Source organism: Pan troglodytes, chromosome 6 (assembly GCF_028858775.2).
Source record: "Pan troglodytes isolate AG18354 chromosome 6, NHGRI_mPanTro3-v2.0_pri, whole genome shotgun sequence".
Classification (NCBI taxonomy): Eukaryota; Metazoa; Chordata; class Mammalia; order Primates; family Hominidae; genus Pan; species Pan troglodytes.
Genome location: NC_072404.2, coordinates 166,075,085 through 166,103,024, shown reverse-complemented (window position 1 = coordinate 166,103,024; position 27,940 = coordinate 166,075,085). Strand labels below are relative to the sequence as shown.

At 60.2% G+C, this 27,940-nt stretch overlaps 5 protein-coding genes across 17 annotated transcripts in view; 2 read left to right on the top strand and 3 right to left on the bottom strand.

Annotated features, from left to right (window-relative positions):
• AGAP3 (ArfGAP with GTPase domain, ankyrin repeat and PH domain 3) overlaps positions 1 to 405 on the bottom strand; it is a 58,819-nt gene extending 58,414 nt beyond the window's left edge. The window contains exon 1 of the mRNA XM_054655340.2: positions 243 to 405. The gene's annotated coding sequence lies outside the window, so the exon portion shown is untranslated. The remainder of the gene's footprint in view (positions 1 to 242) is intronic.
• A 2,138-nt stretch (positions 406 to 2,543) lies between these two features.
• TMUB1 (transmembrane and ubiquitin like domain containing 1) lies at positions 2,544 to 5,207 on the top strand. 2 transcript variants are annotated; one of them, XM_003318917.5, is made up of 3 exons: positions 2,544 to 2,858; positions 3,699 to 4,117; positions 4,392 to 5,207. In XM_003318917.5, the coding sequence occupies exons 2-3, from the start codon at positions 3,729 to 3,731 to the stop codon at positions 4,741 to 4,743; spliced, it is 741 nt and encodes a 246-aa protein (XP_003318965.1). In that variant the 5' UTR covers positions 2,544 to 2,858; positions 3,699 to 3,728; the 3' UTR covers positions 4,744 to 5,207. The 2 variants fall into 2 exon arrangements, with proteins under 2 accessions (XP_003318965.1, XP_003951243.1); XM_003951194.6 differs by lacking the exon at positions 2,544 to 2,858 and adding an exon at positions 2,991 to 3,528.
• A 213-nt stretch (positions 5,208 to 5,420) lies between these two features.
• Positions 5,421 to 9,669, top strand: FASTK (Fas activated serine/threonine kinase). Of its 11 annotated transcripts, none has more exons than XM_063813883.1 (10): positions 5,434 to 6,083; positions 6,370 to 6,792; positions 7,274 to 7,453; positions 7,594 to 7,733; positions 8,204 to 8,417; positions 8,514 to 8,673; positions 8,893 to 8,984; positions 9,059 to 9,194; positions 9,268 to 9,382; positions 9,463 to 9,669. In XM_063813883.1, the coding sequence occupies exons 2-10, from the start codon at positions 6,390 to 6,392 to the stop codon at positions 9,568 to 9,570; spliced, it is 1,548 nt and encodes a 515-aa protein (XP_063669953.1). In that variant the 5' UTR covers positions 5,434 to 6,083; positions 6,370 to 6,389; the 3' UTR covers positions 9,571 to 9,669.
• Positions 9,670 to 9,768: 99 nt separating this feature from the next.
• SLC4A2 (solute carrier family 4 member 2) lies at positions 9,769 to 24,389 on the bottom strand. Of its 2 annotated transcripts, none has more exons than XM_003318909.4 (22): positions 24,276 to 24,389; positions 21,955 to 22,120; positions 21,555 to 21,796; positions 21,356 to 21,474; positions 19,549 to 19,787; positions 19,317 to 19,459; positions 18,246 to 18,426; positions 16,210 to 16,345; positions 15,946 to 16,111; positions 15,721 to 15,835; positions 15,381 to 15,565; positions 14,995 to 15,220; positions 14,687 to 14,902; positions 14,455 to 14,603; positions 14,156 to 14,350; positions 12,003 to 12,257; positions 11,808 to 11,897; positions 11,455 to 11,621; positions 10,788 to 11,041; positions 10,521 to 10,690; positions 10,110 to 10,283; positions 9,769 to 10,009 (listed from the first exon to the last, which is right to left on the bottom strand). In XM_003318909.4, the coding sequence occupies exons 1-22, from the start codon at positions 24,324 to 24,326 to the stop codon at positions 9,929 to 9,931; spliced, it is 3,720 nt and encodes a 1,239-aa protein (XP_003318957.3). In that variant the 5' UTR covers positions 24,327 to 24,389; the 3' UTR covers positions 9,769 to 9,928. The 2 variants fall into 2 exon arrangements, with proteins under 2 accessions (XP_003318957.3, XP_003318959.3); XM_003318911.6 differs by lacking the exon at positions 24,276 to 24,389 and adding an exon at positions 23,652 to 23,769.
• Positions 24,336 to 24,386, bottom strand: LOC129135456 (uncharacterized). Its single transcript, XM_055078604.1, has one exon. The coding sequence runs from the start codon at positions 24,384 to 24,386 to the stop codon at positions 24,336 to 24,338; it is 51 nt and encodes a 16-aa protein (XP_054934579.1).
• Positions 24,390 to 27,940: the final 3,551 nt, after the last annotated feature.

The following is a 27,940-nucleotide window of genomic DNA, read 5'->3' as shown; positions in this document are numbered from 1 at the left end:
CCACCCCCGAGCCGCGCGCTCCAGCCCAGGCGCCCCGGCCCCTCCCACTCAGCCTCGGCCCTTCCGCCTCCTCACCAGCCCCCACCCGCATTGCCTCGAGGGCCACCCTCGCGGAGGAGACAGCTGCCCTGGTCTCCTCCCGCGCCCGGCTGTCGCTTTCGCCTCCCTGCGCTGATCTGGGCGGGGTGTCGGATCTCTAGGCAATGCCCAAACAGTGCCCTGCGCCTGAGGGTGCTGCTGACCGAGGCTGATTGGCCGAGGAGTCCGCCCAGGCCCAGCTGCTCCTCGCTTACAGCGTCCCGCCTTCAGTGCGGCATAGGCTCCCCTGTCCCCAGGCTCCGAGGTCAGCCCTAGAGACCACCCTGCTGCCGGAGTTTTCTCCCTGTCTCCCTGCCCAGGCTCTCCACTGCCGGCTGCAGCAGTGCTCTCCTAAAAGACCCTCCCCCTGCCGGACTTGGGAGATTAGCTAAATGCTACCCGACCCCATTGGTACATAGAGGAAGAAGAGGGAGGGATGAAATATTATATGCCTTTCTCCCCTACTCATCCCATTGGAGGGACCAACCAAAGCCCACGTGGCTCTCAATTTTTCTTGTCCTCACCCCTTGTCCATCCTGTCCTTTCACTCCCTCTAGGGCCAGGGAGCTCCCTGAAATGTTCCAGTTCCTCTGCAGTCCCATTGCCAAAGTGGGCTGCAGTTCTGTTAGCCCCCTCCCCCCCACCAACACACACACGTTTCCTAAAACCTACAAGAGGTGACATTTGCAGAGGCCGCAGCCAATAAATCTGCCAGAGATGTTGCAGGGTATCTGCTACCCCCAGATATCCTAGGGCATCAGTGACACACATCGTCCTTCTTACGCACACTTCCACTTCCCTGGCCAAGCTGGATCTTTTCCCAGCATGAAGCTGTCCACTGTTTGATTACCCACACAACTCAGCCCCAGAATCAACCCAGTCACTATTCGCGAGTTCCTTGTACCTTCCAAAGCACCTGGTGCAAGCTAATCAACACACAGGGTCTCCTAAGCTCCTGAGGAACCTGTGTTTCTATCTCCCTGCATAAGCTTAAGGATATCTTGTGCCCTCTCTGGGTTTCATCTGCAAAATATAGTGGTTGAACATAAAACCTAGTTCTGATGTTGTATAATTCTAAAAGTAACATCCAACATCTCTTTTAGATGCTTAATTAGAATTGACAGCAGGAAGTAGCACCAGGTATACCTCCCAAGAGAGACACTAAGAGCAAAGAGCTCCTCAAATGTGTTGCCCCAGCAACTAGCACACACGTGTTATAGCACTGTTGGGCTGTTCACACGTCTAGCTCTTCTACTAGTATATGGAGCCACATGAGGGCAGGAAGAGGATCTGATTCACCATTTTATTCCCAGTATCTTGCACAATGCCTGGGATATAGTGTGTGTGTGTGTGTGTGTGTGTAATTTTTTTTGAGACGGAGTCTCACTCTGTCACCCAGGCTGGAGTGCAGTGACTCGATCTCAGCTCACTGCAACCTCCACCTCCCGCGTTCAAATGATTCTCCTGCCTCAGCCTCCCGAGTAGCTGGGATTACAGGCGCCCGCCACCACGCCCAGCTAATTTTTGTATTTTTTTCTGTAGAGACAGGGTTTTACCATGTTGGCCAGGCTGGTCTCGAACTCCTGAACTCAGTGATCCACCTGCCTTGGCCTCCCAAAGTGCCAGGATTACAGGCATGAGCCACTGCGCCTGGCCATAGTACATCTTTTAAAAAATATGTTAGTAGAATAAATGAATGAACAGGAGGGATGGAACTAGAGGTAGGTTAGTTCTGTATGGTATCAATCTAGACTGACATTCCTAAGGCAATATTTGGGCCACTTGCTCCCACAGTAGGCAAGAACCATGGGAAGACTAGGATAGATTATTTTAAATCAAGACTGGCCTGTAAAAACCAGGATGTGAGATCTCTGTGGCTACAGGAGCCCAGAGGGAAAAATCCAGATATCCACAGGCCTGGGATTCAATGCCATCCACACAGTAACACACCAAAGACCCGACTCCTGAGACCAGGTTTGGGTGGAGGTGAGCGAATAGCTACTGTGTGACATGTACCTTAGTTTTTACACTTTTTAATAAAACATCTAATTTCTTCCTTATGATTGACTTACGAGGTATGTTTTAGAAAGGAAGAAATTAATGTTCAGAGAGATTCAATAACCCACCCAAGGTCATATAGCTGAGAAGCACAGGATAAGGGATCAGGATTTGTGCCAGGTTCCAAGGTCTATGCTTCTTCCACAGCCCTGAAGGGGCTGTGGAGTCCCGAAGGTGGAGGAGGGGACCAAGGAAAGGGGCAGCCCTGAGGATGGGTATCCCTAGCCAGCCTGGTGGGGCAGCCCATGGATATTGGGCTCTGGGCTGAAGAATTAATTTTGGTGGCCAAAGTGCCTTCTGGCGTCCACTCTGACATAAGAGTAGGGGCCACCTGAGTTCCTCAGAGCCTTCCACACTGCATCACGAACACGGGTGCTCTGACGTGCTCCAGCTGACGTCGGTGTCTGGTGTGATAGATGCCCTGGCTGTTGGCAGGGGAGGGGGCGGACGCTGCTGCCGCCCAAACCTCTAGGGGGTAGCACAACCCCCAAAACCGCCCCCGCCAGCCCCTTCGCGATCTGCAGGCGCAGAGAACCGCGGGTGGAGCCCCACACGTGGGTCCGCAGGGCGGAGGGCGGGGACAGCGCGGCGCCGGACTACAAGTTCCACAATGCCCCGGGCCGCGGCGGCGGGGAAGGAGGGGTGCTTCAGGTGCCTGCGACCTCCGCGCCTCCCGCCCGGAAGTGCCCGAGGGGCCGCGATGGAGCTGGGGGAGCCGGGCGGTGAGTCCCCGCGCCGTGACCGCGCCCACCCCGCCGCCCAGGGCCCCGGTCGGGCCGGGATCGCCGTGCCCTCCTGCGGCTCCGGGGGGTGGGAAGGTGGGAGGGGTGATGAGAGGTGGGGGTGGGGAACGTGAAGTCTCGGATTCCGGGCGGGATCTGGGGTCGGGCAGCCCGCGGGGCTTGGAGAGACTTCCAGAGGAGGCGCGGAGTTAGGCCTCCGCGGAGTGGGGTTGAGGGGACCTGGAGGGGGCCGAGCTGGGTGGGTGGTGACGCTCGGTGGCTCCAGATTGCCCAGGGGCGGAGTTTGACGTTTGCTGTGGGGGAAGCCTGGGAAGCAGTCCTGTGCCGCGGGTGGGGTTTAGGTGAACCGTAACGCGGGGGGCGGGGGTGGGGGCACAGAGGCTCTACCTCCACCTCTTAGAAACTTTAGCAGCGGAGTAGAAGAGCCTGGGGTGAAGTCGGTGAAGGAGTAGACACACTGGGGTGAAGTGGGCAGGAGAATAGATACGCTTGGGGGTGAAGTTTGGTTGGGGTGAAGTTTAGGAGAGGCGTTGCTTAGGCCCTTACCTTGGGATAGGGTTTGGGTGAGTTGGGAGCTGGTTGAAGACCTCGAGCTCAGATGACAGAAAGTTAGGACTTGGGATTCGGCGATGGGAAGGGGCACCCGGAGGCAAGTTTGGGGCGACTGGGAGGCAGAGAAGCCGGTACCCTGGGGTGGGTGAGGGGACGGAGGCTGAGGACGGTGGGAGCGTCGCGGTGGGGTGAGGGCAGGACCCTGTGGAGGTTCCAGGGCTCCTGGCCAGGGGGCCCGGGCCTCACGGGCTCTTTGTGCCTCTCCAGCTCGGTAGCGCGGCGGGCAAGGCAGGCGCCATGACCCTGATTGAAGGGGTGGGTGATGAGGTGACCGTCCTTTTCTCGGTGCTTGCCTGCCTTCTGGTGCTGGCCCTTGCCTGGGTCTCAACGCACACCGCTGAGGGCGGGGACCCACTGCCCCAGCCGTCAGGGACCCCAACGCCATCCCAGCCCAGCGCAGCCATGGCAGCTACCGACAGCATGAGAGGGGAGGCCCCAGGGGCAGAGACCCCCAGCCTGAGACACAGAGGTCAAGCTGCACAGCCAGAGCCCAGCACGGGGTTCACAGCAACACCGCCAGCCCCGGACTCCCCGCAGGAGCCCCTCGTGCTACGGCTGAAATTCCTCAATGATTCAGAGCAGGTGGCCAGGGCCTGGCCCCACGACACCATTGGCTCCTTGAAAAGGTAAGTAGGTCAAGAGGCAGGAGCAATGCTAAAGACAGGGGTTGGGGGAGTGGTCGCAGAAGGCCCCCAGAGACACCTAAGACCCAGCCCTCCTTTATACTGGAGGCGCTGAGCGCCCCAGATCACAACTGTACTTGTTCCCCTGGCCGACGGCCCCTCCCAGGCCAGGGCCAGTGTGTTGTGGAGGGCAGGGGGAGGGTGGGAGTGCTGCTCCGGGGCCAGGGACTAGGATTGCCTGAGGCCTGCTCTCTTACCCAGGTCCCTCTCTCCTCAGGACCCAGTTTCCCGGCCGGGAACAGCAGGTGCGACTCATCTACCAAGGGCAGCTGCTAGGCGACGACACCCAGACCCTGGGCAGCCTTCACCTCCCTCCCAACTGCGTTCTCCACTGCCACGTGTCCACGAGAGTCGGTCCCCCAAATCCCCCCTGCCCGCCGGGGTCCGAGCCCGGCCCCTCCGGGCTGGAAATCGGCAGCCTGCTGCTGCCCCTGCTGCTCCTGCTGTTGCTGCTGCTCTGGTACTGCCAGATCCAGTACCGGCCCTTCTTTCCCCTGACCGCCACTCTGGGCCTGGCCGGCTTCACCCTGCTCCTCAGTCTCCTGGCCTTTGCCATGTACCGCCCGTAGTGCCTCCGCGGGCGCTTGGCAGCGTCGCCGGCCCCTCCGGACCTTGCTCCCCGCGCCGCGGCGGGAGCTGCTGCCTGCCCAGGCCCGCCTCTCCGGCCTGCCTCTTCCCGCTGCCCTGGAGCCCAGCCCTGCGCCGCAGAGGACTCCGGGGGCTGGCGGAGGCCCCGCCCTGCGACCGCCGGGGCTCGGGGCCACCTCCCGGGGCTGCTGACCCTCAGCCCGCACTGGGAGTGGGCTCCTCGGGGTCGGGCATCTGCTGTCGCTGCCTCGGCCCCGGGCAGAGCCGGGCCGCCCCCGGGGCCCGTCTCAGTGTTCTGCCGGAGGACCCAGCCGCCTCCAATCCCTGACAGCTCCTTGGGCTGAGTTGGGGACGCCAGGTCGGTGGGAGGCTGGTGAAGGGGAGCGGGTAGGGGTAGAGGACTTCCCCGGAACCTGTGCAGATTAAAGTAACTGTGAAGTTTTCACTCTTGCAGTGTGTCTGAGTGTGTGCGGGCTGGCGGGCGGGGAGTCCTCGCCCCTTGGGAGAGAAGGGCACGGACTGCGCCTGGGGTCTGGCCCTCCGCCTTCCCTTCTCCCCAGCGTTCTGCTCTGGCTTTGGCGCCGGCCTCCGCGGCCCCGCCCTCGGCGCCGGGCGCGCACTTCCCGCGGGCGGGGCTCGCGGCTCCCTGGCTCGCAGTGCCTGCCGGGAGCCACGTCTCCGAAGACCGATAGCTGCTTCGGGATTGGCGTCCGGGCGGCTATCTAGGGGCTGCTGGGAAGATGGCGGACTCGGTGGCTAGCCGATGAGGAGGCCGCGGGGGGAACCCGGCCCCCGGGCCCCGAGACCGACTGAGGGAGCGACCTGCGCAGGGCCCGGGGAGTCATGTAGGGGTGGCGCCTGCGGGGAGGGCTGCGGGAGGGCAGCGGGAGCTGGTGTTAGCGGCAGCGGCCACGGTCTCCTGGCGTCCCTGGGCCGGGGTGGGTGTTGGGGCCCCCGACTTCGCCGACTCCGCGCCATCGCAAAGCGGTGCACTCGGGCTCCACGCGCGCCCTGCGAGGTGGGCGCTGCGTTTTCATTTCACGGGTGAGGAGACTTAGAGAGACGAAGCCACTTGTCCAAGGTCACGCCGCTGGTGAGTGGGAGCGCCCAGCATGGAACCCAGCACCGTCCAGCCGCGGAGCCCGCGTTCCACCCTCTGTGCCGCCGCCGCCTCCTGTGGGAGAGGGAGGTGGTCGGGAGAGTGCACGCCGGTGCCGCCTGGGCTCCAGACTGGGCGCGACCACTAACCCGGTTAATGACCTCGGGCTTAACTTAACCCCTTCGCTGCTCTGGGCCTGCGTTTCTCCACCGGTGAAATGAGGTAATGCCAGCCCTGCCTACTCTTCATGGGCGTGTAAGGAGCATCAGAGATGGTGCATGTGGAATTGCTTTGCAAGTAGTGCTGCGCTGAGCGCACTGAGGATTATGATTGCTGTTTCAAAGGCGTGGAAGGAGGCAGAGGGGCGGGGTGGGGAAGAGGCCCAGAGCAGTCACAAAGGCTTGCTCTGACCACAGGCCCCCTAAATGAGGAGTGAGGTAAGCAGTAGGTAGCAGGTCTTTCTCCCCTTTGGAGAAAACCTCACCCCCTTTTTTGGGCTGCCCCTCAGGGTCTCCATCACCCAACTCCATGCTTCGAGTCCTGCTCTCTGCTCAGACCTCCCCTGCTCGGCTGTCTGGCCTGCTGCTGATCCCTCCAGTACAGCCCTGCTGTTTGGGGCCCAGCAAATGGGGGGACCGGCCTGTTGGAGGAGGCCCCAGTGCAGGTCCTGTGCAAGGACTGCAGCGGCTTCTGGAACAGGCGAAGAGCCCTGGGGAGCTGCTGCGCTGGCTGGGCCAGAACCCCAGCAAGGTGCGCGCCCACCACTACTCGGTGGCGCTTCGTCGTCTGGGCCAGCTCTTGGGGTCTCGGCCACGGCCCCCTCCTGTGGAGCAGGTCACACTGCAGGACTTGAGTCAGCTCATCATCCGAAACTGCCCCTCCTTTGACATTCACACCATCCACGTGTGTCTGCACCTTGCAGTCTTACTTGGTGAGGAGGGGCTTGAGGTGGGCGCCTGGGGGGCTAGGTATTAATGAAGAATAGGGAGAACAGTAGAGGACCACGGACAGAGACCCAGCCTCTCAGGCGTTTGCCCAGGAACGCTTGCTCCTGCTCCCGTCCTATGTCTGCGGCAGACATCATGAGTCGAACGCACTCCTTCCAGCCTCGCTAGGGTGCCACCCCAGATTCCTGCTAATAGAGTGCCCTAGGAAGCCACCATAATTTGTCACAATTGGTATGAGATGAAAGCCTATTTGCCATCTTTGTATGTGCTCCCTACAAACCGTTTTGATACCTCATAGCCACATGATACTTTACATTTCTCTAGTGTTTGCACTTAAACTCTAGCACACCTTCCCGCTCAGGAAACGGGAGAGGAGAAAGGTGGAGAATTCACCAAGTAACCCCATGATAAGAACAGCAGCACAGCTCTGTTGTTACCAGGCTGCCTTTTACCTCTCCCCCTCAGGCTTTCCATCTGATGGTCCCCTGGTGTGTGCCCTGGAACAGGAGCGAAGGCTCCGCCTCCCTCCGAAGCCACCTCCCCCTTTACAGCCCCTTCTCCGAGGTGGGCAAGGGTTGGAAGCTGCTCTAAGCTGCCCCCGTTTTCTGCGGTATCCACGGCAGCATCTGATCAGCAGCCTGGCAGGTGCTGGAGGGGGTTAAAATCAGATGGGGGTGGGGAGGGTTGACAGGAGGAGGAAGGTGGGCTCAGTTGGCTGGGTTGAGGTGGAATTGAGCCACCTGGAGGTCCGGCTGAGGCCAAGCGTGACAGGCTGTTCTTCACAGAGGCAAGGCCAGAGGAACTGACTCCCCACGTGATGGTGCTCCTGGCCCAGCACCTGGCCCGGCACCGGTTGCGGGAGCCCCAGCTTCTGGAAGCCATTGCCCACTTCCTGGTGGTTCAGGAAACGCAACTCAGCAGCAAGGTGGGCTTGCCACCCACCCTCCAGTGCATCTCTGTCATTCTCAGGGACCTTGTCAGGCCCAGCGCCTCGTGCAGCTCGGCTATCCTTTTCCTGAAGCAGACACACCCTCTCTGTCCCCTGGGACCTGCATCTTTTTCTACACCCTTTCTGTGGCTTGCCCACCTCCTGTCACCAGCATGCATTCCTGGAAATCTGCAGTTTCCCAAAGCACTCTTAGCAGCATCCTAGCTCCACCCATCCCTCTCGAAGTCTTCAGGGCCAGACCCCACAGCGATGTCCCCTCTGCCTGTCTGGTGATTAGTCACGTGCAGCTCGTGACTGCTTTGCTGTTGAACTGTGAGGCCGGAGGGACTGTCCTGTCTTTACAGCAGTGTTATAAACCTGAGGGCTAAGCCTCTCTAAGGCTTAGCTTGTAAAAGATGACTGCAGAAATACTTGACACTGGGTAATGAACTGCTCTTCCTCCACAGGTGGTACAGAAGTTGGTCCTGCCCTTTGGGCGACTGAACTACCTGCCCCTGGAACAGCAGTTTATGCCCTGCCTTGAGAGGATCCTGGCTCGGGAAGCAGGGGTGGCACCCCTGGCTACAGTCAACATCTTGATGTCACTGTGCCAACTGCGGTGCCTGCCCTTCAGAGCCCTGCACTTTGTTTTTTCCCCTGGCTTCATCAACTACATCAGTGGTACGCAGCCAGGATGGCTGGCTGGGCCCGAGGGCTGGAGAGGCAGGGGAGCAGGGTGGCCTGCAGCCCAGAGCCCCAGTCCCCGCCTCCCCACAGGCACCCCTCATGCTCTGATTGTGCGTCGCTACCTCTCCCTGCTGGACACGGCCGTGGAGCTGGAGCTCCCAGGATACCGGGGTCCCCGCCTTCCCCGAAGGCAGCAAGTGCCCATCTTTCCCCAGCCTCTCATCACCGACCGTGCCCGCTGCAAGTACAGGTGGATGGGGCAGCCTGGGGCAAGGGGAGGGGCCAGCCTGGGACCAGCAGAGTGGAAAAGCCAGAGGGACCATGAAGCGCCAAAGCTAAGGAGCTCTCGGCCACCATAAAACTGGGCCCTGAAGCAGCAGAGGGCTTTGCCCAGGGTGGTGGCACTAGACTGGGACAGATTAGGATGAGGTGCCGGGCCCTTCCTGCTACTGGTGTCCTTTCTCCTCAGTCACAAGGACATAGTAGCTGAGGGGTTGCGCCAGCTGCTGGGGGAGGAGAAATACCGCCAGGACCTGACTGTGCCTCCAGGCTACTGCACAGGTGAGCAAGGGGCAGGCGGCAGGCCCGGGGAGACGGAGCCCTGGCTAAGGCCGCCGGCCCTGCTCCCCCTCCAGACTTCCTGCTGTGCGTCAGCAGCTCTGGTGCTGTGCTTCCCGTGAGGACCCAGGACCCCTTCCTGCCATACCCACCAAGGTCCTGCCCACAGGGCCAGGCTGCCTCTAGCGCCACTACTCGAGACCCTGCCCAGAGGTAAAGGAGGCAGGGTGGGGGAGCCCTGGCCACCTTGCCCGCCATGCCCTGAGCCACGTCCCTCCCCCTGCAGAGTGGTGCTGGTGTTGCGGGAACGCTGGCATTTCTGCCGGGACGGCAGGGTGCTGCTGGGCTCGAGGGCCCTGAGGGAGCGGCACCTAGGCCTGATGGGCTACCAGCTCCTGCCGGTGAGTGGCCCTGGCCTGGCCCGTGGCGCATCCTCACTCCCAGCCTGCGGGTAACCTGCCGCCCTCTCCTCTCCCCACAGCTACCCTTTGAGGAACTGGAGTCCCAGAGAGGCCTGCCCCAGCTCAAGAGCTACCTGAGGCAGAAGCTCCAGGCCCTGGGCCTGCGCTGGGGGCCTGAAGGGGGCTGAGGGGATGATGTGGGGTTCAGGATGGCCCCCCCATGGGGGGTGGATGATTTGCACTTTGGTTCCCTGTGTTTTGATTTCTCATTAAAGTTCCTTTCCTTCCCCGTTGTGAATCTCAGTTTTGGGACGGGGAGCAGAGCTGAGTCCCCCGCCTCTTCCATTCATGCCCCCCCCCCCCATACAAAGACAAAAGGCCACAGATAGGTGGGGGCCAAAGCACTTTACTGCAGGGGCAGTGGGGGAGGAGAGGACTTTAAATTATTCACTTAAATAAAAAGGAGGGAGGGGCATGGGAGGGGGAACCCCATCCCACCAGCCTGTCCCCTCGTCCATCGGTCCCTCGGCTGTCCCTCGGTGGCGGCTACACAGGCATGGGCATCTCATTGTACTCATCCACACCCTCCCGCTCATCAAACACCGGCTCTGCCTCGTTAGCATCCAGCTGTGTGTGGGGAGGTGGCGGTCAAGAAGGGAAGTAGGGGGGCCTTTCCAGATCCACAGGGAGGCAAGAGGAACTGGGGGAGGCAGGCGGGAGGGCTTACACATTTCATCTCTCGGTCGGTGAAGATACGGGTGAGCACCACCATGCGGAGCGGCACTGTGAGGATGAGGATGAAGGGGAAGGCCAGGGAGGCAGCTGTGGACATGACGGCCCAGAGCAGGGCCAGGCAGAGCAGCTGCAGGGCCGTGAACAGGTGCATACGGAGGGTCCGGACCTGGGGGGCGGAGACAGGTGAGCCCAGGTTCCTCCCTAGCCTGCTGCTGGGAAGAGCCTCTCTCTTCTTCGGAGGCGGGGATGGAAGAACATTCCTAGGTGCCAGAGCTGGGTTGGTACAGAGAGGAGGTGGGGGCTGGCTGAACTGGGCAGATGGGAGGGGGCAGCTGGAGAGTGACCCAAGTAGACCAGGATGGCCAGAGGCACACCCCTTCCGGTGGGGAGCTGGGGGGCTCACCTTCTTGACGTAAGTGACATCTGGGTGGTGTTTGGGCGGCATGAGCAGCAGATGCAGCCGCTCATAGAACTGGATCCCATTAAGGGAGGTGACTCCCATGTACAGGAAAATTCCAAAGAGCACGGCCAGGGGGATCTGCCGGAGCAGATCCCCGATAACTATGGAGAGGCCTACGGGAGGCGCAGGAGAAAGAGTTGGCCCCGGGGTCCCCTGGCCCCAGTAGCCCTGGGGAATCCACTGGGAAGGGAAAGGCAAGAGGCAACGTACCCACAAGCAGGGCAACCAGCAGCCCCGTCACCCGCTGCTCCTTGACCTCCTGAATCTTGGGCTTGTCCCCAGGTGCCACAGCCTTGCTCATGACAGTGAGCGCGTTGGCGTGAGTGACAGAACGGACAGTGGCAGCAGCCAACCAGGGCAGGCCAAAGAGGGCACAGATGCCGCCCATGGCCACAATGAGCAGCAGGTCCAGGTGGAAGCCGGAGCCCTTCTGCAGCATGCGCTCCTTCTTGGAGATGATGAGCCTGAGAGCGGGAGGGGTGCTGCTGAGGCCCAGGCTGGACTCAGCTCCGCAGACCACAGGGTCTTTCCAGAATGCCCAGCCAGTCCCTCCATCCGGCTTTGGAACCTGGCGGTCCCTGTCCATTCCGACAGGATTTAAATTCCGTTACAGAGCAAAACCTGGGCCCCCAGCCCTTATCGTCCATGACAGCTCCCAGCTAGCACTGCCAGGGTGGCCTGCCCCTCCACGTGCTGTTCCTGTCCCAGCAAACATCAGGGTTTTTCTGCTGTCTACAGAATAAACTGTGGCCATCTGGGCATCCAAGGTTCCCTGAGGTCCCTGGGATTGCCCAGTGTGGCTGGAGGTTCCATGCTGAGTTCCCCAGCCTGGCCTGGGGCTCTGGCCTCTCACACCCCTTTGGCTAGGACCACTCACGTGGTGATCTGTGTCTCCATGAAGATGAGAATGAAGACCAGGATGGCGGGCAGCAGGCTGGCAACCATCATCCACACAGGGAAGGGGCTCTTCTCTCCCAGGGGGTTGATGACCCAGCCCCTCTTTTCTGGGGCAGTCACCGAGAATCCACTGGGAACGCTCAGCTTCTGCAGGGCAGACACAGTGTAGGGACAAGGGTTAAGGTGAATGTGGAGGGCATGCCATGGAAAGGGGATGGCATCTTAAGGACAGGCTTAAGCTTAAGGACAGGCTGGGTTTGGAGGCTGGAGGGGAACACCTAGACCCGGGGTGGCAGAGGCAGCAGCACTTGCCTGCTGTGGGCAGCACCTTACCTGGGTATAGGTGTCCTCAATACTGTAATCCACAAGCACCATGATGAGGATGGCGATGGGCACCCCAAAGTCCCCAATCACCCGCCGGATCTGAGTGGGCAGGCACAGCGCTCAGAGTCCTGCCACCACAGCCGCTGACTTCCTGCCACCCCCCTTCCTGCCCCTAACCCCCTCTTGGCCTTTAAGCCCACGCACCCGGCCAGGAAAGAACCGGCTGTTCTTGAATTTGCGCAGGAAGAAGGCGATGAAGAAGGTGCCGGCCATGAGCACCAGCGACAGCAGGGCCGTGTTGGGCTGGCCCCGGGGCTTCCCCTGCCCAGACTGCCCAGCCAAGCTCCTGTTGCCCGGCCCCAGCATGGGTCTTGCCCCGGCCCATGTCATGTTCTCACCGCCGTCCACCTCTGAGCTGTTGGAGGCTGAGCAGCCATGCAGGGGGTGCTCCTGGAAGATCTGGGGAGAGGAGGCCACACGGCCTCCATCAGCTGGACTGCAGAAAAGATTCCTGGGGCTCAGTGAGTGTCGGGTGGAAGGGGTGGGGCAGGGGAAAGGCTGGCCTGCTTTCAAGGAGCTTGTCTTGTTGAATTAAGACAATGACCCAGAGAACCAGCTGTGAGCACAGGGCAGTGTGGGGCAGAAAAGACCGAGCGGCTAGTATAAGTCAGGAAGGCAGTGGTGAGTGGCACCAGCCAGGCCCAGAGAGGATCCAGGGGCCTAACGGAAGAGGACATGAGCACAGAGGACCACTGAGTGGCCTGTCACACACATCTGATGTCCAGACTGACTGTCACCTCTGGAGCCTTTCCCCTTTCTACACTCCTGGATTGTTTGACATTTTAACAAAAGCATGTACCTTTGTTATTAAAAAATGTGAGTTTTAAAACCAAATTTAAAATAATGTATTTTTTAAAAATAAAAAAACAGGCCGGGTACAGTGGTTCATGCCTGTAATTCTAGCACTTTGGGAGGCCGAGGCGGGCAGATCACTTGAGGTCAGGAGTTCGAAACCAGCCTTCCCTGTCTCTGCTAAAAATACAAAAACTAGCTGGGCGTGGTGGGCACCTGTAATTCCAGCTACTCGAGAGGCTGAGGCAGAGGCAGGAGAATCGCTTGAACCTGGGATGCCGAAGTTGCAGTGAGGCGGGGTCCCGCCACTGCACTCCAGCCTAGGCAACAGAGCAAGACTCTGTCTCAAAAAACAAATAAACAGATAAAATAAAATAAAATAAAGATGGACTGGGCCTGGTGGCTCATGCCTATAACCCCAACACTTTGGGAGGTCAAGGCAGGAGGATTGCTTGAGACCAGGAGTTCCAGACAAGCCTGGGCAATCTAGGCAGGCCTCTTCAAAAAATTTAAAAATTAGCCAGGCGTGGGGCCCGCCGGTAGTCCCAGCTATTAGGGTGGCTGAGGCAGAAGGATCACTTGAGCTCAGGAGTTTGAACTAACAGTGAGCTCTAATGGCGCCACTGTGCCATTAAATATAGAAGTTTTTAAAAAATAAAAGTATGAGTTTTTGGCTGGGTGCAGTGGCTCACAACCTGTAATCCCAGCACTTTGGGAGGCGAGGCGGGCGGATCACTTGAGGCCAGGAGTTCAAGACCAGCCTGGCCAACATGGTAAAACCCCATCTCTACTAAAAAAATACAAAAAATTTAGCTGGGCATGGTGGCGTGTGCCTGTAATCCCAGCTACTTGGGAGGCTGAGGCAGGAGAACCACTTCAACCCAGGAGGCAGAGGTTGCAGTGAGCAGAGATTGCACCAAAACTGCACTCCAGCCTGGGTGACAAAGCAACACTCTGTCTCAAAAAAAAAAAAAAAAAAGAAATAAAAGTATGAGTTTTTGAAAGATTGATCTGTCTAGTTCGAGTTGCTGTTTGAAAATAAATTAAGGCCAGGTGTGGTGGCTAAATCCTGTGATCCCAGCATTTTGGGAGGCCAAGGTGGGTGGATCACCTGAGGTCAGGAGTTCAAGACAAGCCTCACCAATATGGTGAAACCCGTCTCTACTAAAATTACAAAAATTAGCCAGGTATAGCGGTGCACACCTATAATCCCAGCTACTTGGGAGGCTGAGGCAGGAAAATCGCTTGAACCCAGGAGGCAGAAGTTGCGGTGAGCCAAGGTCACGCCACTGCACTCTAGCCTGGGCAACAGAGTAAGAATGTCTCAAATTAATTAACTAATTAATTAATAGATTAATCTGAAGCCCTGGTATATGTGTTGGCAACAAGCCCCGGGGATGCTCCAGACCAGCCTGGCCTCAAATCCAGAGGATGGGACCAAGAGACTCCCTCCAGCCCTGAGACCTCGGCCCTCCTGGCCCAGCTCTCGGCAGGGGCCTGCCCACCTTCACCAGCTTGTAGAAGGTCTCATAGATGAAGATGAGTGAGATCAAGAAGGCGAAGATCTCCTGGGTGAAGCGGGAGACGAAGCGGACCAGGAAGCTCCCCTCCAGGGCCACCATGAGCAGGGCCAGGAACACCAGCCAGAAGCCGATCCACACACGGCCCACCAGGTACTCCAGGTGGTTGCTGCTACAGAACTGGAGGGAGGGGCAGTCAGGTCCTGAGCTCTGGGTGGGGATGCTGTGGGGAGGTGTCTAGGGCACAGGAGGGGCGGCTGGAGATGGGCGAGAAGAGCCCTCACCGAGAAGAAGGCCTCCTCAAAGACCAGCAGGGGCCCTGAGAAGCCGATCACCAACAGGGGCTGGGCACCCAGCAGGCAGAAGACCACGCCCTGGAGCGCTGTGGACATAATCAGCTCCGACACCCCTATCAGGTCCTGCGTCTTCTCTCCTAGGGGTGCAGGAACCAGCTCAGGAGCTGGTGGCCAGGCCCTGGGCAGTCCCCGCCGCCCCCTACCTGAAGGCTCTCCTCACCCAGCAGCCCCCCAAAGGTGATGGCAGGAGACAGGGCGGCAAAGTAGATGAAGATGACTGCGGCCAGGCACTGAGGGTCAAGTGCATCTCGGAAGTCACTCAGGTAGTGGGGATAGCGGCGCCGCACATCTCGGATCAGCCCCCCAAAGGGCCGCCCCGTCCGCCGAAGGGGATCATCTTCAGCTGCCCCTGCCGCCTCTACCATCTGCAGGAGCGCTGCAACCCAGGCCTCCGTCAGGGCGCCCCAGCCCCTCTTGCCCACCTCACCCCCTTGAGGCAGCCCTGGCCCCAGCCCGCCCTGGCCGTACCCTTATCTTGGGCAGATTTGGGCTCCAGCCCAGCCCCTGTAGGTAGCAGCCGGCCCTGCTCCTCTCGCTTCTTGAGCATCTGGCGCTGGAAGTGGGCCACAGAGCGCAGCAGCTCCTCGCCCTGCACTTCTGAAGGCGGCAGCACCACGCTGCAGTCCAGGAAGGCGTTGATGGCCGTCAGCAGGTCCTCCCGCTCGTCAGCCAGGTAGGCTGCCTCGTGGAATTGCTGCCAAAGCAGGATGGGGATGGGGGAGAGCACAAAGAAGAGGGCTGAGGGCCTGGAGCTGAGGGTGGGCAAGGCCAGTGGGTGGGAGGCAGTCATGGGGATCAAGACTGGCCTAGGATGGGCTCCAGGAAGCAGGGCCCAGAGGAGGAGGGTAGCTGACCTTGTCTGACATGAGGGTGGAGATGGAGCGGCCGATCTCGTGGTAGTCCATGTTGGCGCTACTCGGGCCCAGCAGCAGGAAGAGGAAACGCACAGGCACCGGCACCTCCAACACTGCGTCCAACTCCACAGCCTCCCGGAGCCGCACAAAGGCCATGGTGGGGCGGGAGAGGAACTCCACGCAGCCTAGGGGCGTGGGACCATCGTGGGCAAGAGCAGAGCAGCAGGACCGCCTTCCAGTCCCTCGCCCAGGGTGGCACCAAGGCAGGGCCAGGGAGACTACAGGACTCTGCCTCAAGGCCTGGCCACCAAGCCCCCTACACGTGACCTGCCCCACATACCCACGAGGACCACCGTGGCCTCGGCATTCTCAGGGATCTTCTCCAGCAGTTTCAGCTCGTGCTTGGACTTGGAGCGGGTGATGCCAGCTGGTGGTGCTGGAGGCGGCAGCTCACGCTGGGGGACACAGACAGGGCTCAGCCCAGCCAGGCCCCTCCCACTCTGAGTCCACACCCAGGCTTCCTCAGCCCTGCCGCCAGCCCAGGCAGGGCTGGTTCTCCCCTCACCTCTCGCTCCACCTCCAGCCGGGTCTCAGGAACACCTCCCATGAGAGGCTCAGTGACGTGGGGGTCACTCTCAGCCCCCTGACCATGGTGATGCCCCAGCAGGGAGCCCAGGGAGCCAGCTGAGATGTTGCGGGGGAAGGAGAAGTCCTTCTCATCACTTGGGTGGCTGGTGGGGCAGAGGGCAGTGAGGCAAAGGAGGGTCAATGACAAGGGCCAGGGCAGGTGGGCTGAAGTGTCGTCCCCAACTGGCCCACAGGGCCTCACCTGTGTTTCAACAGCAGAGCCCGCAGCACGTTGGCCCTGTCCTCGGCCTTGATCTGGTCAGAGATGACCATCTGCTCCACCACCTGGTGGGCCACTCCGGGCAGGGTCTGCTGGTCCAGATCCAAGAGCACAGCCCCTAGCATAAGATGGCACAGAGGGCCCCTCAGCCCCAGGTCACGAAACAGTGGCAGGAGATGGGATGGGGAGCAGGAGCTGGGGACAGGTGGGTGGGTGCCGGGGCTGGAACACCAGCCTACACACGAAGGACGCGGGCTCGAGTTCTGGCTCCCACAGGAGCCTAGGTCACATCAACCCTCTGGTTCCTCCCCTCCCCCAGACCCCCAGGAATGTTATGAGGCTCCACAGAGACCACCGAACCTCAGTGACCAGAGAGGCCATCTAGGCCACGCCTGTCAGACACCCCTTCCAGGGAGCATCCGGCCTCCATGGGGACGGTCCAGGCCGCCCACTCTGGCTGAACCCTCTTGGCTGTTAGAAAACTCTCCTCTAAGTGAGCCAGGTGCTGTGTCACTCTAGGGGCCTAGTTCTACCCTGATACACAACTCAGCTGGTCTGCAGCCTCGTCCGTGTGGCCACCCTGGAGCCATCTGAAGACCCCCCTCCGCCCCAAGCTTCTTGACTTCCTTGTCGGCTTCTCAACCTCCCCTCACCATTGCACACAGAAATAACAGTCCCTTCAAAAGTTACCAGGTCATTCATCTGGCAAGGCCAACTTTCAGGAACAAAGACTAAAGAATAAACAGAACCAAACACCCCTGAGCAGCCAGGCTGGAGACCACAACGCCCAGTGAGAAAGCCCTTCCACGGCAGCCCTTTACCCAAAGACCCTGAGCCTCACTCACGGCCTATGGACTCCTAGTTGGGAAACAATTCTAAAAGCCGGTTTCTAGGTCCTCAGCTGCTTTTTTTTTTTTTTTTTTTTGGTGATAAGAGTCTCGCTCTGTCGTTCAGGCTGGAGCGCAATGGCATGATCTTGGCTCACTGCAAGCTCTACCTCCCAGGTTCACGCCATTCTCCTGCCTCAGCCTCTCAAGTAGCTGGGACTACAGGCACCTGCCACCGTGCCCCGTTAATTTTTTGTATTTTTAGTAGAGATGGGATTTCACCTTGTTAGTGTTAGCCAGGATGGTCTCAATCTCCTGACCTCATAATCCACCCACCTCAGCCTCCCAAGGTGCTGGGATTATAGGCATGAGCCACCGCGCCCAGCAGCTGCTTCGTTTACTTTTTTTTTTTTTAATTTAATTTTAAGCCAGGCACAGTGGCTCATGCCTGTATTCCCAACATTTTGGGAGGCTGAGGTGGGTGAATCACTTGAGCCCAGGAGTTTGAGACCAGTCTGGGCAACATGGTGAAACCCCATCTCTACTAAAAATAAAACAATTAGGCAGGCATGGTAGCACGCGCCTGTAGTTCCAGCTACTTGGGAGGCTGAGGCAGGAGGATCACTTGAGCATGGGAGGTGGAGGTTGCAGTGAGCCAAGATCACACCACTGTACTCCAGCCTGGGCAACAGAGCAAGATCCTGTCTCGAAAAAAAAAATTAATTTTTTTCCTAGGCTGCCTCAAACCACAGAACCTCAGCTGCTTAGAAACAGGCCTTTTAACAACAACTGAGAGTGGTCACTCATTGGGAAGGAGCAAGCAAGCAAACACAGGACTTGGAAGTCCTGCATCTGTGGTCGGTGGTCATTTCGTGAGGTCTACACAGCTGCAGATTAGATCACATTCCACAGAATCTCTAAGATGGTACCAAGGCACGCCAGGAATTTCAGAAAGCTTTACATCTAAATAGCTTCTCGAACATTTTCGCAACCAAAACACATCGGCTTCAGTTGTTACCTGAGAATATCAAGAAGCTGCTGGCCGAAAATGCAAATGTGAGCTGGGTGTGGACCATGCTTCCTCTGGGCTCTGGGGCTGTCACACAACGTGGGGCTCAAGACAGATTTGGGGCCATGTGGGAGAATTTCCTGGGGACTGGCCAGGCGGGAGGTGGAGGGGAGCGGGGTTACCATGGGCCAGGGTCCTGCGGAGCTCCAGGAGACTGCGGAAGGAGAGGGAGGCCACGTGGGGCTTCCCCCAGCGCTCGGTCTCCTCCTCCACGTCCTCTTCAAATTTGATCCAGCGAGCTGTCTCCCGCCACTGGGGCTCCTGGTTTTTGTCCAGGAGCAACTCATTCAGCTCCACAAACACCTTGGGGAGAGAAGAGAAGGCATTTCAGGGTACAGAGCTGGAGGCAGCCCTGGGGTGGGTGTCAGAGGTGAGTGGTGGCAGAGGGAGCCAAGTGACCCTGGAGAGCACGAGCACAGTGGGTGGTGCACAGGCGCACCAGTCCCACAGCCAGCTGGGACCCTGGACAACTGACTAACCAATGAGACGCAGTTTCCCTCATCTGTCAAATGGGGATAATACCCACCTCAAAGAACTGTCAGGATGAAAAGGAAAAGCACATGGCACGCTACGTGCCTCAGAGTAAGCACTTGAGAAATGGCCACTGTATATGAAAGCAATGGCGTTTTGCAGGCCTTTTAACAGACGTGAATTATAACCACAATACTCAAGTCAACGACATCCACCATGGGGAGTATAATCACAGTGCCCAAGTCAATAAGCTCTAAGATGTGTATACTGCACTCTTGTGCAGTGTACAACCTTCACAACCAAAGGTGGCATCCCTGGGCCCGGCGCGGCAGCTCATGCCTGTAATCCCAGCACTTTGGGAGGCTGAGGCGGGCGGATTCCTAGAGGCTAGGAGTTGGAGACCAGCCTGGCCAACATGGTAAAACTGCATCTCTACTAAAAATACAAAAATTAGCTGGGCGTAGCAGGTGCCTGTAATCCCAGCTACTCAGGAGGCTGAGGCAGGAGAATCGCTTAAACCCAGGAGGCAGAGGTTGCAGTGAGCTGAGATCACACCACTGCACTCCAGCCTGGGCAACAGAGCGAGACTGTCTCAAACAACAACAAAACAACAGTGGCAACCCTGAGGCTTGAGATTACAGCTGGTCTGAGAGGTAGGGGCAGGGTCGTGGGGGGAAGCTGGATGGGAAGTTGATGGAAGAGCATGAAGCAGAGCATGGTACCTCATGGGGCTTGTGGGGGGCCCGGGGTCGGGCTCGAGGTGTGGGGCCAGGCTCCCGCCCTTCTCGGCCACTCTGTGTGGAACCTTTGGCATTCTTCCGCACCAAGTGCCGCCGCACCCCAGGAACGTCCTCAAACCGGTGACCTGTGGGGGCAGAGGACCAAGGTTGGGCTCCCCCTTTCTCTCACTCCTTTGCCCACCAGTGCCGGGCTTGGCCAAGGCCCAGCACTTACTCTTCATGAGGTCTAGGTCGGCCGTGGCCAGCGTCTGGGCCTCAATCTCATCCGTGGGGACCCGGGGCAGCAGTGCCTGCTCAGCCCCAGTCATGCTCCCGATGCGCCTCCTCTCCTGAAGGTTGTAGCTGCGGTGCCCAGGCTGGGCTTTGGGCAGGGGGCGCCCCGAGGCACCCCCGTCGTCACCCCCTGCAGTGCCACTGGCCACCGCCACCGCCTCTGCCTCCTCCACCTGGGTTCTAGGCAGACAGAATGGCCGTGAGCCCGAGAAACCTGGCCTCCTCCCCCACGCCCAGCACTCACGCAGGGGGTAGCCAGGGAGGGGACCCACATCGGACTCCCACTCCCGGGAGGCGCGGGCACGGGGAGGGGGAGGATTCTGGATGCAGACTGCCAGCATCCGAACCCCAGCTCCACCCTTTTCTGGCTGTGCAGCCCCAAACGGTCACCCCGAGGCCCCTCTGAACGGCCACTGCGAACGTCAACTGCTCCTCAGCAGCCAGGGCTGAGACCAGCCTTTGGCGGTGCCATGAGGGGTGAGATTTTGGAAAAGTCTCAGTGCAGGTCCTGGTGCAGAAAAGGAGCTCAGGACGCTGCTTCCTGACAGTCAGCATTCATCCCCCTGCCCCCTCACCCCCTGGCACATCCCTAGCCATGGGACTCAGAGGTTCACAGGGGCCTATGTTTAATCAAGAGGAATAAAGTCCGTGGCACCGGGCCTTGGAGATGGCAGACAGCTTCCTGCCCTGGGAGGAGGGGTAAGCCTCAGGCTTCACAGACGCCAGCTTCTGCTCTCTCCCTTCTCTCTGCCACACTGGGTGGCCAGGGCCCTGCCACGTGGTCCTACCCCTCTCTCTCAACATCAAGAGCCCCCAGAGCTCCAAGCTCTGACTCAACATCAGAGTCCCCTCCCATGACCAGGCTTTCCTAGCCCCCACGTGCCCTGGCCCACAAATCCGACCCTTTCCTGATGCCAGGCTTTCTCGGAAGCCCCGGCCTCCTCCCTGCCATCCTGGCGCCCCTAAGGCCGCTGTAACCCGCCGCCCGCATATGTGCCACGGTCCCAGCAGGTTATGCGCTCCCAGAGGGGACAACATGCCCTTCACTTCCCGCAGCCCTTCACGCTGCCTGGCACCCAGAAAACAACAGGTCCGTGATAGTAGTGACCTTGAGACCTAGTTCAAAGTCATTTTCTCCAGGAAGCCTTCCCCCAAATGCCAATCATCCACTGGTACTGACACTTTGCCTGAACCAGCCACTGGGTGCAGTGACAACATGCTGATGCCATTTCACATGATAACATTTGGTTTCCAACCAGCGTGTGTTGGCAGTGCCCCAAGGAGAGGGGGTCTCCTTTGCCTCTTGAACCCTGGGGCCTCCAGCAAGTGCTGGGAGGTCACCAGTCCAGTACCTGAGCCAGTGCTGGCTATTGCTCCCACTACACCACAGGCAGGGGTGGGAAACGGGCAGGGGTGGGAGACGGGCAGGGGTGGGAGATGGGCAGGGGTGGGAGGCAGCTTAGGCAGCGCATGTTCTTTGCCAGGCTAAACCATACTTAGAACTTTAATTCACACCACCCTTAATCCCTACAGCCACCCAGTGAGAAACGTTCTATTATGCTTGGTTTCTGATGAGGAACCTGGGGCTTGGAGAGCTTAATTAAGTTACTTGCCCAGCCAGTGAGTGCGGGCCTGGGATTTGAACCCTGGCCTGGTGATTCCAAGGCTCATGCTTTGTTCCAGCATCACCTCACTGTCCTAGCAGGGGAAGTGTCTGTTGGGGACACTGTTGATTGGGGTGTACTTACCCAGCCTGGGCCCCTTTGGAGGCCCGAGGAGTCGCCTCCTGGTGGGGCAGTGGTGCAGGGGAAGATGGACTGGTCCTCTCTGCCTTCCGGTCAGCACTGTCATCCTCTTGGAGAAAGAACTGTAACAGGCACCCACATGGGCAGGAGTGACCAGGCCAGGGCCCTGCCGACATTCCCTAGGAGCCCGCACCCAGCGCACCTGCACCGAGGAGGGTGTGGAGACAGGGGACGGCTGAGTGAGCGTTCGGGCCCCCTCAGCCTCGCTGGCCTCATCCTCATCTTCCTCCCCCTCCTCAATGGTCGGGGTTTCTCCAGTCGGGGAGGCTCCCGGGCGCCTTCGAGGCTTCCGTCCTGGGCCCTGGGGTGTCTTGCGGCGGCGTGCATCCGGAGGCAGGTGGGTGGACAGTGGGTGATGGATGTGGTGGGAGGACTGGCGGTGGTCTGCAGGGAGGAGGGGGACTTGGCTGTGGCAGGCACAGTGTCCCTCCCCTGCCATCCTGCCCCCTAGCCCCACTCCTCCCACTAGGACCCCAGTCCCTTCTTTGCTGGACAGTCAAACCTGATCCCCCCACCTCCCCCTCCCCTGCCTGCCCCCTCACACTCAAAGTCTTCCTCCCCATAGCTGCGGCCTGGCTCCTCCCCTCCACGAGACCCGGCCTCCTGTAGGATCTCCTCAAACCGCTCCACGCCCAGGGTGCGGTGAAGTTCGTCTTCCTCCTGCTCGGGGAACCCAGGCGTCCCAGGGCCCAAGCTCTCTGGCTCTGGCTGTGAGGAAGAAGGCAGAGAGAAAACACACAGGGCTCACTGGGAATTGTACCCCGAAACCTCACCCTTCCCAGTGCCAGAGACCCAGGAACCCTCCCCCCAGCAGCTATCTCCTCTAATGCTGGTGGCTCAATATCCCCCCAGCAGCTGTCCCTTAAATATAGGGACCCAGGCCAGGCACAGTGGCTCACGCCTGTAATCCCAGCACTTTGGGAGGCTGAGGTGGGTGGATTGCTGGAGGTCAGGAGTTCAAGACCAGCCTGACCAACATGGTGAAACCCCATCTCTACTAAAAACACAAAAATTAGCCAGGCGTGGTGGTGGACACCAGTAATCCCAGCTACTCAGGAGGCTGAGGCAGGAGAATTACTTGAACCTGGGAGGTGGAGGTTGCAGTGAGCCAAGATCGTGCCACTGCACTCCAGCCTGGGTGACAGAGTGAGACTCCGTCTCAAAACAAAACAAAAAAGGAAACAAATATAGGGACCCAGTCCTCCCAAGCAGTCTGTCCCCTCAAATGCAGGAAGCCAGTCACCCTACCAGTAGACATCCCTTCAAACACAGTGACCCAGTGTCCCCCCAGCAGTCTGCCCCCTCAGATGCAGAGACCCAGTCCCCCCAGCAGCTGTCCCCTGGGTTCTGAGCTACCCTCATCCCAGCCCAGCCCCCTTGGCTGTGTAGTCAGTTCAGGGCAGGTGGAAGAAATCCCGTGTGTCCAGCCCATCTGCAGCCTGGAGGGAGGGCGTGTGAACCGGGAAGTTCACATGACAGATAGTGAAGAAACTCCAGTTGGCCTGAGGACAACTGCTGAGCCCAAAAAGTAACTTCTGGAGGCGCCCAAGCTAACCGACCCAGAGCCTGTCCGAGTCAAACAAACCCAGCCCCGCAGGGACCGGAATGGATGCCCTTCAGCCCCCAGGAGAGCTCCCCCAGCCCCCAGGCCCCCAGCCCGAGCCCTGGGCCAGGTCCCTAGCCCCACCCCTCACCCCACCCCCACAGCCCCCACCTGAGTCATCCTGCGGGCGCGGAGCAGCGGCCGGCACAGCCGGCAGGGAATGCGGCGCTTGTAAGAGCTCAGCCCAGCTAAGCGGCAGCCGCCTGGCCAGGCAGCCTTGGTCCAGCCCCCCACCCACCCACGGTCTCAGCTCCAGGCGCCGCCAAATATTTGCTCAAGAGCTTCTGGACCTGAAGGGCATCGGGATCTCCAAGGGCGGGGGTATGCAGCCCCCTCCATAGCGGTGCCAGCAGCCAGAACAAGGAAGAGCGCGGGGAGGAGGGCTGGGGCGAAGGGCGGGTCTTAGGGGCGAGGTGGGGACTGGAGCAGCTGGGACTGGCAGAACACCGGATAAGAGAAGGTGAGCGGGCCAGGGGGCTGGCTTCTCCCCTCTGTGAGGAAGGCTCCTGTCCATCTCCTGGCTCCCCTAAGCGCCCAGCCCCACTCCCACCAGAAGCAGCCCCGTGGGACGAGGGGACGGGGAGAGGCGCAGGGAGCTTGCCGCCATGGGGAGAGAGGGTCGCAGACCCCTCGCACCTGAGGCCGCAGGAGGAAGTCCATGGCCGGCAGGGGTGAACCTGAGAAGGAGGGGGAGGGGACCAGCCTGTGCCCCTTCCCAGTCACGTGCCCCTCTGGGCCAGTGTGACCAATAGCGGAGCTGATTGTGGCACGGGGTTAATCATTAGACTCCTTAGGAAAATCCAGAGGGGGCCATGTGGAGCGGTGACCACGTGGGGGCAGGGAGGGGCGGGCCTGGGTGGCACGTGGGCAGGGGGCGTGGCCAGTCGTGGCAGGCGAGCTCCGCCCAGAACCCCGGCCGGCGTGCAGACTTGACCTGCGCCTCTAAGGCCAGCCGGGTCTGAGACGGGTTGCTGGGTGAGAGACCCAGGGTTCTCAAAGTTCCTCAACCGCTGAGGCTAAGCTACCTAGGTCTTCAGGTAACAGCCTCAACTCCCTCCCCAGGACTGGAAGACGTCTGATACCCCCACTACCCATCCCCCCCTACGACCATCATGCAAAGTCAGGGTAGGGATGGCAGCATCCTCCCAGTCTCCACACTCACACACGCTCACACCCCTGGTTGGCGAGGACCCTTGGCCGGAGCACCCAAGGCTGCCCAGGGAGGGAAGGTTGGGCTGGCGACCTGGGGGCCACACTCACCGTACGGAAAGAATCTGCGCCCTTGGCGGGGCGCCGAGGGGCGCTGCTCATGGCCGAATCTTAGCCCTTTTCGCTGTCGCTGCGGCTTTCAGGGCAACGAGGCGGAGGCATAACCTGGATGGGGGAGAGGCCCGATCACCATCGAGAGCCATGGGAGGGCAGGAGCCACCACGCGCAGGCTGTGCTGCTGGGGATCCTCCTGGAGTATGAAGGGCCTCAGAGTGGCCCTTAGCGGCAGCCACAGCACAGAGGAGAGTTATTTATAGGAAGAAAAGAGAAGAACAAGGAGACAGGAGAGGACTGAGGCGAGGGGGGCCGAAAAGGGCCGAGAGGCTGAGTAGAGGGAGGAAGAGAGAGGAGGTGGGAAAGGCCGCAAGAAAAATGAGGGAGAAAGGAGTCAAGGCCCAGGCCCGGAGAGAAAGCAACAAAGATGAGGGAGGGAGTGATAATGAGCTGGGGAAAGAGGGGAGTGAAGGCCCAGGCAGACAACGGAGCCTCGCAGGGTCAGGGCACCCACCAGAGGTGGGCCTGAGACCAGAAAGGGTGTGGTGGGGAGGGTGAGACACCCCGTGGAGCCGGGGCCGGGCTGCCGAGACAGGAAGCAGACGAATGGAAGAACTCTGGAGAGAGCCCAAGATGCCCCCGCAGGGAGGGGGTGCCCCCTCCCCAGTACAGGCCGGCAGGAGGCTTCCCTCCCCCAGGTCCGTGGGGGCCGGCAGGAGGGAAGCAGGCTGGCTGGGTGGAGGGCAGGAGCTCAACTCCACTCACTCACTGAGAGGGAGGAAGGCACAGAAGGTGGGCATGGGCTGGGCAGAGCTTTATAATGGGGGAGGGGCATGTGATGGGCTGGGAGGGGGTGGGCACCGCAACCTTGAGGTTCTGCCTCTGAGGGGCAGTCTGGATCCCGCCCCTCTAGAGCCTGGAGCCAGGAAAATCTGAGTGGCAGTGCTGCCACCCTCCTGACTGTGACTGTAGGGAGTCTGGGGAGGACACTGTGTGGTGGGGGCAGAGAAGGAGCTGCAGGAGGGAGCCCAATCCCTGCAAATAGGGGGCGCATTCCTAGCGGGTCAGCACAGGGGGCACCCAAGACTGGCAAAAAGTGACGGTACCCAACAACCCATGCTCCCAGTGTGTTGCTGGGGACTGGGGGTGCCTGACTTAGGAGTAAGACAAGTCAGTGTAGCGTCAAACAATATAGGTCTGGGGGGGTCACCCAGGATGGGGAGCCTGGCAACACATTCTTGGCAAGCACTCCAACTTGGCTAACGCTCTTCCCCTCCCCCTCAGCAGGCCTTCAGCCAGGGCGGGTGGTGTGGGTGAGCGTGAGTGCACCCAGTCTGGGAAGGGTGTGGGGAGAGTCCGCCCAGAGCACCTGCAGGCGCCCACTCCCACCTCAGGCTGTGCCCTCGTCGCGCTCCTCCACACTCCTCTGCACCCCTCCCCTGCTGTCCCAGAACACAAAGCAGCTTCTGTCCAGAGCATCGGTGCCGATAATCCGGGTAGGGGCACATTCCCGGGACCAGCCCCGACCGGCCCAGAGGATTAGTATCTCTCCCCTTGACCAAGGGATTAGCACCTCGGACCCCCACTTGGGCATTAACCACCCCCCAAGTGAACTCGTAAATTCCGCAGCTCTTCCATGTGGGGCTGGCGGGGGAAACGAAGGGGGATAAAGTAGACCCTGGGTTTCAGGCAGTGCCGCCTCTCACACCCAGCACAGAACTCCCCGCCTGGACAAACCGACCCCGGGAGTCAGGTCCAACTCTCCGGGCTCATCTTTCCCATTCCCACCCAGCTGCTCCCTCTTCTGTCTGACCCCTTGTCCCGACCTTACCCGCCACCCGCCTTTCCTGGCTTCGCCTCTCAACCCGGAGATTGGGGATGGGGGCCCCGGGCAACCCCCAGTCTGGGCGCCCCGGACGGGACTGAAGGACCATGCGGGGGGGCCGGAGGGGAGGGGTGGTCTGGAGCCAGCCGGGGAGTGGGAGGGCCGGCGGCGCCTCGGGGAGACTACCCCCTCCTGGTGGCAGGGGGCGCGGCACCCTGGCTTTAGGGAACTCTGAGAAGGGGACCCCGGAATGCCCGCTTCCGACCAGCACTCCATCCGCCTCCCCATCCTTCTCCCCAAGACCGCGGTTCCCCGCGCCCCAGTCTCCGCCCTTTCCTCCACTTCCACTCCCTCCCCGCTCGAGTCCCGAGTTCCCCCCTCTCCTTCCCCCTCCCTTCCTCCCTCCGCGGCCCTGGCCGTCCCCCGCCACCACCTCTCCGCCTACCCGCTCGCTCTGGACTTCGTGCCCCGGGGGTCTCGGGGTCTCTCCCCGTCCTCCGGCGCACTCGCGCGCTCCCGACGACTGCCCCGTGCCCACCCCGGGGCGCGCCCCCGCCGCTCCCAACTTCTCCCAACTCAACTTTCCCCCGCGCCGCGGGCAGGCCAGCCCCCTGCGTGCGCGCCCCCCGGCGCACCGTGCGCGGTCCCGCCTCCGCGGGTGGGGAGGCGGGAGCGGGGGCCGGGGCGGGGGCGCGCTTCCAGGCACAGCCCGGCACCAGGGGCCGCCCCCGCCGTCCCTCTGCCCCAAGCTTCTCCACTCGGGGCTCGGGAGCCCCGAGGATGCCGTCCCTTGGCTCCATTACGGCACCTCTGAGTGTAAAGGAGCCCTTCTCACGCTGGGGATCCCAGGCAGCAAAACGCAGGCACAAGGAAATTCGGGGAAGTCGAAACATAAACGTATCGGGGTTGAGATTCTCTTGCCCCCCTCAATAACCCCCGTGCCTCCAAGAAAGCCCCTGAGGGACGGGTGGCGAGTGGGTGAGAAGGGTGACAGGGGCTGGAGGCTGGCTGCCCGGTACCCTGAGCTGATCTGGGAGAGGGCAACTTGTTAGGGGCTCTCCACTTCCCGAGAGGGACAGAGATTCGCTGTGGTGGCCTCCTTCCTCTTGAATGGAACCTCCACACTGAATCGAACCCTAGGCAGAGCCATCACTTATCATTCAAGACCTTTGTGTGTAGTTCTTTTTTGCCCAACGAAATCACAAAGTCTTCCAGATAAGGAATACACTTTTTGCTTCTTTTCCCTTGTGTATGCAAAAGCATTCAGATAGAAACGAGTTAATTAACACGTGTTTAGCAGCAACTCTGGTTCCGGTGCTGAGGAGTGCTGTTTGGGATCCTTTTCCCTCGGTCCATAGCCCTCAAGAATGCAATCATGAGACAATTAGAGAGGCAGCGTAAGGGAATCTATAATCAGCTCCTTTAAGGGATGAGGCAGAGGCTGCTGCAAGTTGAGCATCGGTCTGTGGTCTTGTCTGTGGAGGGGGTTAACCAACCTGCCTGCCACACCCTGGCTGACTCCAGTGGGCCCTGTTCCGGAGACTGGGGTCTGAGGGGGACCCCCAGGGCTCCACCCAGTTTTCCTCAGCATGTCAGAGTTCAGCGGCTAGAGTCGGGTGGGCTCCGAGACAACAAACGGGGCTCAGCAGAGAGGGGGTCTTTGGCGTGTGTCCCTCCACTAAAATCCAGCCTCGAAGGGGCACAGCTGTTCTCCCAGCCCTGCGGTCAGCTGTTCCCTGTGAGGTCATCATCGCTCACAGGCATTCCCCAGTCAATTCTGGGGTCACTAGGTGGCTTGGGGAGAGGTGGAAACCCGTGCTGAGGTCGTCAAGAGGCC

What these genes read in the sequence shown, in the direction of transcription:
- TMUB1 (XM_003318917.5), top strand. Translation starts at nt 3,729, where the DNA reads ATGACCCTGATTGAAGGGGTGGGTGATGAGGTGACCGTCCTTTTCTCG. An exon ending in ACCATTGGCTCCTTGAAAAG is followed by an intron (nt 4,118 to 4,391) that starts GTAAGTAGGTCA and finishes CTCTCTCCTCAG; the next exon opens with GACCCAGTTTCCCGGCCGGG.
- FASTK (XM_016945842.3), top strand. Translation starts at nt 5,526, where the DNA reads ATGAGGAGGCCGCGGGGGGAACCCGGCCCCCGGGCCCCGAGACCGACT. An exon ending in TCTGATCAGCAGCCTGGCAG is followed by an intron (nt 7,454 to 7,593) that starts GTGCTGGAGGGG and finishes TGTTCTTCACAG; the next exon opens with AGGCAAGGCCAGAGGAACTG. An exon ending in AAACGCAACTCAGCAGCAAG is followed by an intron (nt 7,734 to 8,203) that starts GTGGGCTTGCCA and finishes CTTCCTCCACAG; the next exon opens with GTGGTACAGAAGTTGGTCCT.
- SLC4A2 (XM_003318909.4), bottom strand. Translation starts at nt 24,326, where the DNA reads ATGAGCAGCGCCCCTCGGCGCCCCGCCAAGGGCGCAGATTCTTTCCGT. An exon ending in ATGTCACTTACGTCAAGAAG is followed by an intron (nt 10,284 to 10,520) that starts GTGAGCCCCCCA and finishes TCCGCCCCCCAG; the next exon opens with GTCCGGACCCTCCGTATGCA. An exon ending in CCGACCGAGAGATGAAATGT is followed by an intron (nt 10,010 to 10,109) that starts GTAAGCCCTCCC and finishes CCCCACACACAG; the next exon opens with CTGGATGCTAACGAGGCAGA.